Source organism: Carassius auratus, unplaced genomic scaffold (genome assembly GCF_003368295.1).
Source record: "Carassius auratus strain Wakin unplaced genomic scaffold, ASM336829v1 scaf_tig00024778, whole genome shotgun sequence".
In the NCBI taxonomy this organism is placed as follows: domain Eukaryota; kingdom Metazoa; phylum Chordata; class Actinopteri; order Cypriniformes; family Cyprinidae; genus Carassius; species Carassius auratus.
This window is the reverse complement of record NW_020525373.1, coordinates 33,226-44,625: the sequence shown is the minus strand read 5'-3', so window position 1 is coordinate 44,625 and position 11,400 is coordinate 33,226. Positions and strand designations below refer to the sequence as shown.

Here is an 11,400-nt window from a genome sequence, read left to right as displayed (position 1 = left end):
AAAAACATTCTGGCTTCGTTACATTTAGACTACCGTATGGAGCGAAATAATTCATGAAATCTTTGCTGCTCATGAGAACCAATCATTTTCTTCCCTTCTCTGCCCTTCCATTGCGGCGCTGAGATCTTGGATCTGCTCTCAGTGCTTTAACACAAAGTGAGTGTTCTCTCAAATTTTGCACGCAAATGAATTTATTTTGCTGATGCAGAAAGGAGGACAATGTTCCCAATGCTTTTCGTGTCTCATGGTCAGTGATTGCTGAAGTCTCAGTTCGGCCAGAACTGAGGGGCAAGACAGGTGTTTCGCAGACATCCATCACTTCCATCATCATTACATATTTATAATAGGGATGGGCAGGAGGGTTGACTAGGCATTTGACTTGTGATTAAAAGTGACAGTAAAACATCTTACAAATGTTGTTCTATGAAAGAAATGCATCATGGCTTTCACAAATATATTATAGGAATAATTTACCAAAAAAATTTAAATTTGCTGAAAATGCACTAACCCTCAGACCATTCAACATGAAGATGAGCCAAAACAGTCCAAACCGCTGATAAAAACAACACAATAATCTATAAGTAATGCACACCACTCCAGTCATCAGTTAATGTCTTGAAGTAAAATGCTGCATATTTGTAAAAAACAAATACACCAATACAGTGTTTTCCCTTTAATCTGTCGCTTCTGGGCACGATTCCATCCCCTGTTGTCACACATCACAATTCACCAACTTGTTCGTTTAAAGTTGTTTTGGACAGTTTTAGCTTATGAACAGTGCATTTGCATATTTCTATCTTGATCCAGACAAGCTTACTTTTCTCTAGAGAAAGCAATATTGTGGACAGAAGACTATTTTAGCCAGAAAAAAAGGGTGTGAAGTTATGAATCAATTTGTTTTTGTTTTTTACAAACACAAAACTTTTCACTTTACAAGATGTTAACTGATAGACTGGGGTTGTGTGGATTAATTTTCCAGATTATTGTGGTGTTTTTATCAGCTGTTTGGACTTTCATTCTGATGGGACCCATTCACCACAGAGGAACCATCAGTGAGTAAAATATGTAATGCTAAATTTCTCTAAATGTTCTGATGACACAAACTAATCTACTAATTCTTCCTCTAAAGCATCTACGGCCCTCAAGCCATCAAAGCAGCACTTTTGCACACACATATTAAGAAAATGACTATAAAGGATTTGTACACACCTCATCACACTTCAGTTTAGCTATGTTTGATTTTAAGAACATGTTCTGAGAATAAACCTAACCTGTTTGAGGTCTTGTGGTTGCTTATGACCAACAAATCAACTTTTCAGACAACCTGATGACAAGTCATTTTTGAACATAAGTAGTTTTGCAGATACCAAATGTATAGAGCCATACAAATAATAAACTTTCCTTGCTCTAACCAAAACAGAATGTAAGATGGTACTAACCACAAGGTGGTCAAAAACTGAAAAAGTGAGCCCTTATCATGATACTTCTTAGCTATCTTTGCTGCTTTTTTGGACTTGACAGGTTACAGATCCAAAGTACCTCTGGGGCATAAAATATTTACAACATCCAATAAATGCTAGATCACTCTCAAGACAACTATCAAACCCAAAGCCCAACTTCTAAGAGTTATGATGGGTGATTAGCGGCCTGACATTTTCAACTTCCAAATGAATTCAGAGTATCTAGGTTACACCCTCATTCATTAAAAGGAAGAATTAAAAAAAGATAAGCTAGACTGCATATGCCAAAGGTTAGCCATTTAAATGCATCCTATAGACTAAAGATCTCCAGAGACATTGGAAAAACTGAGTTTCGGCACAGGACAGACCTCTGTGCGTTCAAAAGCTTTTTCCAGGAGTGCTCATCTCCTGCGTTTCTAAGCTCCTCTGTCTCATTAAAGATGAAACCATGACCTTTCCTCATATTCACAAGCTCAGAGGGTGCATAAACATTGTCCTGTTTGTACTAACGTGTGAATGATTCAGCAGCAAGCTCTAGATGAAGTTCCCTGCATGTGTTGGACATCACTCTTCCCAGCTGATCAGGGCCCTTTCCATCTCTTCAGCAAAGCAATGGCTTCTGCATCTTTCCAAAACAAACCATAAGCTTATGGAAACCCAATCATATTTCTTACCTCGATGAGGAAGTCTCCAGTCCGCAAGCCAGCTTTCCATGCCACCCCTCCCTCATCCACAGACTCCAGATACTGCAAGGCAGGGAACGCCGGGGTCGGAGTGAACTCCTCAATGGGAGTATCCGCTTAAATCCAGGCCGTGCCAGGGAAGACAGAACCAAAGGAAAGAGATCGTAAAGATCAAAATACAGTGTGCTAGTTTTATGGGCCGAGATTAACATCTTAATGAAGACAAAACACCTAATTATATATATATATATATATATATATATATATATATATAATATATATATATATATATATATATATATACGCAAACAGACACACACACATATACTGTTTATGTAAATATATAATTATTTAAAATACATATTTATAATCCTCTGTAGTCTATGTTTAAGCTTGCTATTACTCAAAAACGTGCTGAAAATAACATGATTTTACATCGATGATATATATATATATAAAAAATACAATTCCTATGAAAACGGATGGATAAGAGCATCTGTTCTGATGATACACTGTGCAAGCTGCAATGCATCCATGCAACCAAATCAAAAATGAATGCAGGAGTTGGGACGTTTATATAACCAGAGGAAATGCATGCATGGATGTCACCGCTGACAGTGTGGGGAGAAGCACTGGTCTGGAGCCTGACAGAATGAGGGGCATCACAAGAACTGATGCAGAAAGCAGCCACGGTGCACCACTCGCAACTTCAAGGGATCTGTAGTGCACTATAAATGAAAAGCGTTGCAGCTGCAGTAGGGAGGAGACATTTAGTAGTCTATCTTAATAGGGGAAACATTGCATAGTTAAAGGTTTGTTGAAGCGAGTGAATTAAACTCTTTAACCACACTAAGAAACATCTGGACTGTCAGACTCAGGAACCCCTTGAGACAAAGTGCCAGCAGAGCCCTAATGCAGTCAAACACAAGCCAAGCACATGGAGCAGGGAGTGGGTGGGGGGTCCGTGTTCACGCTTCACAGATTTGACAAGCCCACTTAAATGCATCGCAGTCAAGTGATGGACACGCTGACACCAAGAGATGCATTAATCCAGAAGTTGTTGACATGGATGCAATTCATGCAGCTCAACCACGCAGGCACATGAAATCAAGTGCGCGCGCAATGACGCGCTTTGAAATCAACAGAAATGACGTAAAAGAGGACAACACGAGCGAGGGTTAAGAAATAGCGTGAAATGAAGGACCAACACAGTTTGATTCTCGAGGGTGTAAAGCATGAAGTGAGGAGCAGTTATGATGAGGCGGCGGTCACAACGAGGAGTCGGTGTTTTTTCCTACCTTTCGCCCCTCTCAGCACGAACCCGAATCCCTCGTTATCCTTCTTCTGCAGCACGACCGTCTTTTCGTTGATAACGCAGTCACTGTGGAGAAAATTCCGCGCATAACGACCGTTATTACAGCCTATCATCCTCATCATCGCCACCGCCGCGCGCGCGGAGTGATGCTTCATCCTGACAGGCGTCGGCTGAGCGGAATTAATCATTTTTACGACGAAGAGCGCGATGTTACGAGAGTTGTAACCGTTTAAAAAGCTCACCGCCGGCTTTATCTGTCGAAGAAGAAGCTGTGACACCGGTTAAGATAGGCAGAGACCGGTCGCCGGCGAGAGAGCATGTCGTAAGCGCGAGACATATCCGCGAGATGAAGTATGAAAATCACCAGAGGAAAACATGAGCGGTAATCTTGGAGGAATGGTTATGGGAGAGAGAGAGAGAGAGAGAGAGAGAGAGAGAGAGAGAGAGAGAGAGAGAGAGAGAGAGAGAGAGAGAGAGAGACGGCTTACAGTGCCACGGAGAAAGAGAGAGAGTGCGAAAGAGAGACGAAGAATGTGTGTGCGCGCGCGCACTGGCCTTGGATGAGCGCGCCACTAAAAATAATTTGATGTGTCCATTACTGATTAGAATCGTAAAGAATTTAACAATCCTGATTTCTCTTAACGATCTCGGTTACTTAACGCTCGTATTTACGATTCTTTTAGTACTTTATGAATAATAAATTGGCCTATGTGGAAATATGAATCTAATCGCATTCAGTACCCTCTGTTATCTGTTACCAAATGATGAGATAATGAAAAATGTAAACAGAACATAAACAACTAATCAGAAATAATAAAATGCAATTATTCCAAAAACTGTTTACACAGACTTCTTAATAGCTTGTCACAGACCTTTTAGGGGGGAAATGGTCCTAACTATATTTTAAATGAAAATCTTTTTAAATTTCATTTCTTTTCATTCACACATTTAGGTGAACTATTTCTTAAACACAAATCAAATCTAATTCGTGGGTCGAAGAAATTCACTAAAAAAGTCTTTCAAATCCAATACGAGTTATTAATTTACATTTCAGATAGAAAATGTATTTATTTGTCAGAGACCATTTCTAGTTACACTATGGTAATGGCTGTCCAGAATGACACCAAAACATCTTTGTGACCTACTTCCTGCCTAGCACCATCAATATCCTTCCACAAAACACTAGCCTCAAGAAAGCATCAATTACTGACCATAGAAGGCACCGGAGATATCCAGATATATGCTATTTGAATATGATAGCACTGAAAAACAAATGATCTCTCTTTCCCTGAAGGATAAGAGGGCTTACCATCTTTTAGTATTAAATCCAGTCCTGGAAATTAAGCAGGGGTACTTAATGGGTAGCGAATTGCTCAAACTGTAGCTCTCACAAAGAGCTGTGAAATTTCACAGAGTGTCCCTAGATCAAATAACAAATCAAACCCTAAAATAATCACTGAAGGTCATGAAACCATAGCTCTAGTTTGCTGAATTTAACTGCATAAAATGCACACAAAAAGATCTTGAAGTGTTTATAATCCCATAAAAACTGTAGCTGGCATATTGATAAAATAGGCTTAACCTGTGATCACAAGACTGACTGACTTACCTCATAGTCTTAACTACGAGATAAAGACTTATTGAAATATTGAAAGAGCTCCAAGCTCAAAAGGCAGAGTGCTGACTCCTGAGGAATGATGCATGGTTGTCATAGCAACATAATCTGCTTTGAAGGGGACACTGTGGCGATGTCACAGAGCAACAAGGTCATTAATATCCCGGCCTGTTATAAGGAGGAAATACTATTTGCTCATAATGCACTTATACCTGCGTGTGATCTCATTTCAGACATTCAAACCGCTGTACATCACGCAGCGATATTTACACACCGGTATGGATTAGCTGTTAAACGGAAGCTAAATAATGCATCTTAAATCAGATCAAAATCTATTCGGATTTATCCTACCACAAAGTTTACAATGGAATCCATTGTTAGTTCATAATATCTAAAGAATAAAAGCAGTGTGTCTGCAAGAGACGGACACAACTAGCAGTTATCTTATGTGTATCTGTGACAGGTTCACCTAAAAGCACCCGTGTCCTTCTGTACGGCTGTCACTCAAGCACCCTGCAGCAGGAAGTAGCCTGCACTGCATTGCCATGGATTCTCTGTCTCCATGACAACCAGCTCGAGCGAGGGGTGTGTCAGCGGGGTAGGAGTATGGTAGCCGGATGCAAGAGGATCTGTCTCTTTTTTGTCTTTTAACACCCTGTAACAAATGTGTAAAGTTCATACTACAACAAAACTATTTTTAAAATAAATAATATTACCCTTATATAACAGGGTTATTATAATTCAATAGCTTTAAATAATGTTACTAATAAACATGAATAACATTATTGAAAATCTTATTTAAAATAAGGTTCCCAGACTCCACAGAGAACCAATGATTTGTAGCTAAATTAGTTTCTAATGTGCAGATTTACAGCCACATATTATGACATCATAATGTCAAAGAGCGTTTGTGTGTGTGTGTGTGTGTGTTTGTTTGATTTTTAAAATGCCATCAAAGTGTCTGCATCACGCAGTGACGACCCCAAGCTCGAGTGTTGGTTACATAACTTACCATTTAAAGAGTTTTCACACACTTCAAACCTTTTTTCCCCAGTGAATAACAATGTGCTTGTGCGGCGCTTTGTGTTAAATCATAGAGGGGCTGCAAAGTTTTGGGAAATGATGGTATGTGTGAAAGAATGTGCAGGTAAATGGATGAATTGTGCTATACTTTGATGCACTTACAAGTATACTTATTAGTTATCACTGGCCTTAACTGATTAATCAATCTTTTCAGTTTGTTTTTTTTTTTTTGCTTATACTATATTAATCCAGGGAATTACACCACCGCTCAAAAGTTTGGGATCCATAAGACTTGTAATGTTTTTTTACATTTTAAATTATGCTCATCAAAACTGCATTTATTTGATCTAAAATGCAGAAAAAAATAGTAATCTTGCAAAATGTTATTACAATATAAAATAATGGTTTTATTTGAATATACTTTAAAATAGAATTTATTTCTGTGATGAAAAGCTGAATTTCCATCAGCCAATACTCTAGTTTTAGAAGCCTTTTTTTCAGGATTCTTTGATTTATAACAAGTTTTAAAAAGAATAGCATTTATTCAACATTTAAATCTTTTCTAACAATATCAAGCTTTGCTATCACTTCTTATCAATGTAGCACATCCTTGCTGAATAAAAGTTAATTTCTTTCAAAAAGAGAAAGAATACAAATTTACTGACCCCAAACTTTTGAACCGTAGTGTATATTTTTGGAAAATATTTCTATCTTAAATAAATGCTCTTCTTTTTAACTTTTATTCATCAAAGAAACCGGGAAAAAAAAGTATCACAGGTAAAGCAAATGCATATAAAATATATATATTTAGGATTTTAAAAACAACCTGGCCAATTTCTTTACGTCTTAGGTAACCGTTTTCGAACTGTACGCAAGAGAGTGCCCATTTCAAACTACCATCAAGTATTGAACCCGACAGACTTAAAAAAAAAAAAAAAAAAAAAAACGATCAGAAGGATTAGAAAAATGTCAATTCATACCTTGATGCATCAAAACTGTCATAAGACCCCACAGTGTAGTGTCGAAAGAGCTTCCTTCTCTCTGATCGGTCTGCCCGGGCATCTGTGAAGACATATTCACAGACATTTACTTTAGATCAGCCCAATTTTATTCATATTTTCACACAAAACATAAGTTTCTTCCTAAAAACGTGACCGTGTTCAAGCACTGACTCAGCAAACTTTTAACATTTACATTTCATTATCATCACTTTCACACCGAATATGAAAGGTGCAAAAATAATAAAAATATAATTTTTGCATAATTGCATAAAAAAGCGGTCTAGTCACAAATTTGTATTACGGTGCCATATTTCACATGGTCCCAGGTGCCATTTTTTAAACATATTTAATAATTTATCCACCGTGATACCAACTGTGCTTTAGAAAAAAATATATATATATATTAAATAACAAAAGCTGCTTACAGTTTCTCCAGACAGAACCTTGGCATGCAGATTGTCACTGACAAACTATACCAGCATGACACACACACACACACACAAATAAATAAAATGAAATAAAATCACATTTCTTGAACACATGCCATGAGTTAAAAATAAATCCACAATTTATAACAGTGAATTCACCAACTATACTACCTTCCCTGTTTAATTGCAACCAAATAAAAGCTCTTTGGAAGACAGGGACCATTTGGCCCATAATGGAGCCAAACTAGACTAGTCCTCTGGGAGAGCTCAGGTCAAATATTGACTGTGTTTTATGGAAGGAACCAGGATAAGAGCCAACAAAGCTAATGAAGATATTTTATGTCGCAGAGATTAATCGTCTATCCGGCTCCATTTTCGTTCTTTCGAGGGGGCATGCGTTCTAGGTCGCTCATACACCAAAATGTTTGTACGACACTAAAATAACTGTTTGCAGGAGACTTGTACAAATGGATAAAAAAAACCCACTGGATTAACATCTGAATTCAATCGAATCACCTTAATTTTAAGCACATCCCCAAAAGTGCACTTATGTAAGGACAGCAAATTATATTTGAAGAGGAAGGACACCCATTAACAGTGGCACAACTAGTGATAATACAGATCCTGTGCAACAGTGTACACATTTATCCATTAATGAGATTCTCAAGGAGTTTGTTCTGCAAGCTGCAGCTTCTGAAAACTGCACCATTTGAATTGTCCTCTGCGGTTCTGTTGATACACGATGATATCAGTAGTCAGGAGGCTGCGTGGGATTCAACACTTTCCCCTTCCAACCTACTCACTGGTTAGCTGTTAAAGTTACAGACGCTCAATTCTTTGGTGAGCTGAAACGTTTTGATGTTCAAACAAAAAGGAGGTTTAGATTCAGCGCAATTCTACAGAGACATCCGCTCTATCCTGTGACTGCTAATGTGAGATGTCCTCCCCATCTGTCAGTTCTTTCAAATATATAAAAATGCGGTATAATTAATATTTTAGTTGATCAAACTGATTTATCAAAACGCGCCCATCTAGGGATGTTAAAATTCAAAAATAGCATTAAAATCGGCTTTCAAAAATGAATTCTGAAAAGTAAGCTTTTAGCACTCTACAGCTTATATTTTGCTTTCATTTTTGCCATTTATACGGAAATTAATCAAATAATATTGAGGTCAGACTGGATGTCGTATGATGCATCTCATCAAATGAGTAAATCAAAACTGAATCGTTTGAGTGTGCAAGTGAATCATCACACTCTAAGCCTTGACATTGCCATTTATAAATGTGTTTTGCCAGGTTGTGCATTATGCAGTTTTGAGCAATACATGACTTCTCATGCATAAAACTGAACAGAGGAATTTAGTATCAAAAGATATAGACATTATAATTAATTGGATGAATAAAATGGCCACCACATTAAGTGCCATCTCTTTTTCGTTCTCTTTCTCACATCCTAATGGAACACCCTGTCAGTTTTCTAGCAGCTGTGTCGTCTTTCCAACGAAAAGCATTTTGGCACATACACACAGAGCCACATGTACTTGACACAAGCGCTGTTCCTCTGTGGACAGTGTGAGGAAAAAAGTCTATTTGACATGAGGGCAAGCAGCAATGACAGTTGCTACAACACCAGATTTCAAACCCCCAGGGGTAACTAGCTGTGTGGTTCACTTGATAAAATTCACAAAGATGCACGACTTGAAGGATGCAAAACTTCAGAGAGTCAGAGCGCACCACTGGAGAGAGAAAAAAAAAGTAATGACTATAATAATTTGTTTTACAACTCTACGACTTGACCACAGTTTCTCACTCAGTTCAGTACAATTCAACTTTATTTGATTTGTCATCTTTGACAAAGCTTAAACACGACGGGGAACTGAATTCGATTGCAAAATGACCACAAGACCATTTGGATATGTTACTACAATTTGTTTGCATTAACTGTTCAAGGCCTGCCTCTGAAACGGACACAAAGAGACACTAAGTCATGAGAATGCACGGTTACTTGAAAAACCAAGTGAAAAGACTCAAAACACAAGAAAATTGCCTTTTAGAAAAACTAATTTTTACAGCATGAACAACTGCAACTGACATTTCATCGACAATAGAAATCGTTCCTATATAATTGTCCACACTGCAAATAAGAGCGCAGAGCAAACCATGCAATTATTGGCCGCACAAATCCGTAATTCAACACAAAACTCCTCAGTTTGCAACATCCTCAAATCAACATACCTCCAAAATGAACCTTCTTCCTAGATCTGCTAGTCTCGTCCATTGGTTCCCTTTAGTTCACCCCCGAGTCAATCCGAGAAACACTCAATTCTCCTTGCCTGAGGGGGGATTGCCACTTTTCTCGATCCCTCAGGCCCTGACGCCTAACTTCCCATCTCCAAAAACTCTCGCGTCTCCTCGAGCGCTCAGGTGAGAGCTGACCATCAGCACCACACACATGGAACAGAGAACCGTGGCATTGGAAAAGATGGTATGTAAGCTCTGTTCTCAGTGCTGTGAGAGGGAGAGAGAGTGTGTGAGAGAGAGAGAAAAAAAAGATGCCACAAAAAGAGGAAAAAAAATCTTACTAAGGCCCACTCCTTAGCAACAGGGTTTGTACAGTGTAGAGCATGTTTCCATGGAAATATATCAATCAGGAATGTGCATGAGTGTTGCTCGGAAAGGTTCAAGAGACTTCAGCAGAATACTTGTGCTGTTACTAACCAGTCGATGCTGGATTTAACTGTAGTCGATGTTGAACACTACACTAGATTGTCAAGCAAAGCAGCATGTGCGATGCATCTTGGCTAGTTGTTGGATTCCCTTAAAAATAAGACAGATTTGGGCAACAATCTTCAAAAAAATGTATTATAATAATGCTAAAAGCATCGCCATGGGAAATAAATCAGCGGTCTTTAAAACTATTCGAAAGCGCTTTACCTGAAGCGGTCATGGATTTCAAGACTTCCAATGACTCCCATCTCAACATAGCATTTCTCACCTTTTCACACTGCCGCCCTGCTTCTTTTGCAACACTAGCAAACATGGATGAGATTCAAAATGCCTCAGGTGAAGCTTATACCAAACACAGCTTGCATTTTCACCTCAGATTACTGCTAAAATGTACTTAAACTGATCAAATATGTTGCAAAAAACGAAATTATTGGAAGTAACATAAGGGATAAAATCATGCGAGCTAAAGATCCAGTTTTGTCACAAAATATGTATTTGTGTCAATGGCGTGACATGCATTTATTGTCCTGGTCTATTAATTTATTTAATGATATCAAAGGGAGGAACCCCGGCAAAATTTTATGACTGTCTGTCAGGGCCTGTCTACTAAAAAAAATCTGACCTTTTAACCACAAGACAAGGTTATTTTTGAAATGTACAAAAGTCGAAATCATAATTAAATAGCATTTTACCTTGGAAAATATATTTAAAAACTTTTGAATATTTACTTTTTTAAAATGTTAATAATGTTAATCAATTAATAAAATAATTATCCTAAGGATCTTTACTTAAAATTGAAAGTTTTCTTGAAAATTGTATAAAAGTTTATTTAAAATAAATAAATAAATAAAATCATCATGAGTACTTTTTTTTTTTTGACATTACTGCAACTAGATTTTTCCTTTCTTTATTCCAGCCACTGTTATTGACTTGCTTTCTCAAAAACTATGCAAGAATTATTTGAACATTCAAAACATTTTAAAGAAACTGGGTCCACTGTTCCCTTAATGCTGGGTTCTTTGGAAAGCTGAACAAGGTTATCTTTCCATCACAACCAAAAGCACACTTCTTTAGTGTGCCAACAACTTCAGTTACCCGAATGAAGCATGCTAATGGGCATGCTCTTGCTGTCATTCTGGTTGCTGTGT

The 11,400-nt window shown here is 37.8% G+C and overlaps 1 protein-coding gene across 1 annotated transcript in view; it reads right to left on the bottom strand.

Annotated features, from left to right (window-relative positions):
• Nucleotides 1-1,838: 1,838 nt before the first annotated feature.
• LOC113078239 (SH3 and multiple ankyrin repeat domains protein 3-like) overlaps nucleotides 1,839-11,400 on the bottom strand; it is a 40,296-nt gene continuing 30,734 nt past the window's right edge. The window contains exons 8-11 of the mRNA XM_026250563.1: nucleotides 7,077-7,158; nucleotides 3,442-3,524; nucleotides 2,135-2,259; nucleotides 1,839-1,886 (exon numbers count right to left, since the gene is read on the bottom strand). Of these exons, the coding sequence (XP_026106348.1) occupies nucleotides 1,839-1,886; nucleotides 2,135-2,259; nucleotides 3,442-3,524; nucleotides 7,077-7,158 (338 nt within the window). The remainder of the gene's footprint in view (nucleotides 1,887-2,134; nucleotides 2,260-3,441; nucleotides 3,525-7,076; nucleotides 7,159-11,400) is intronic.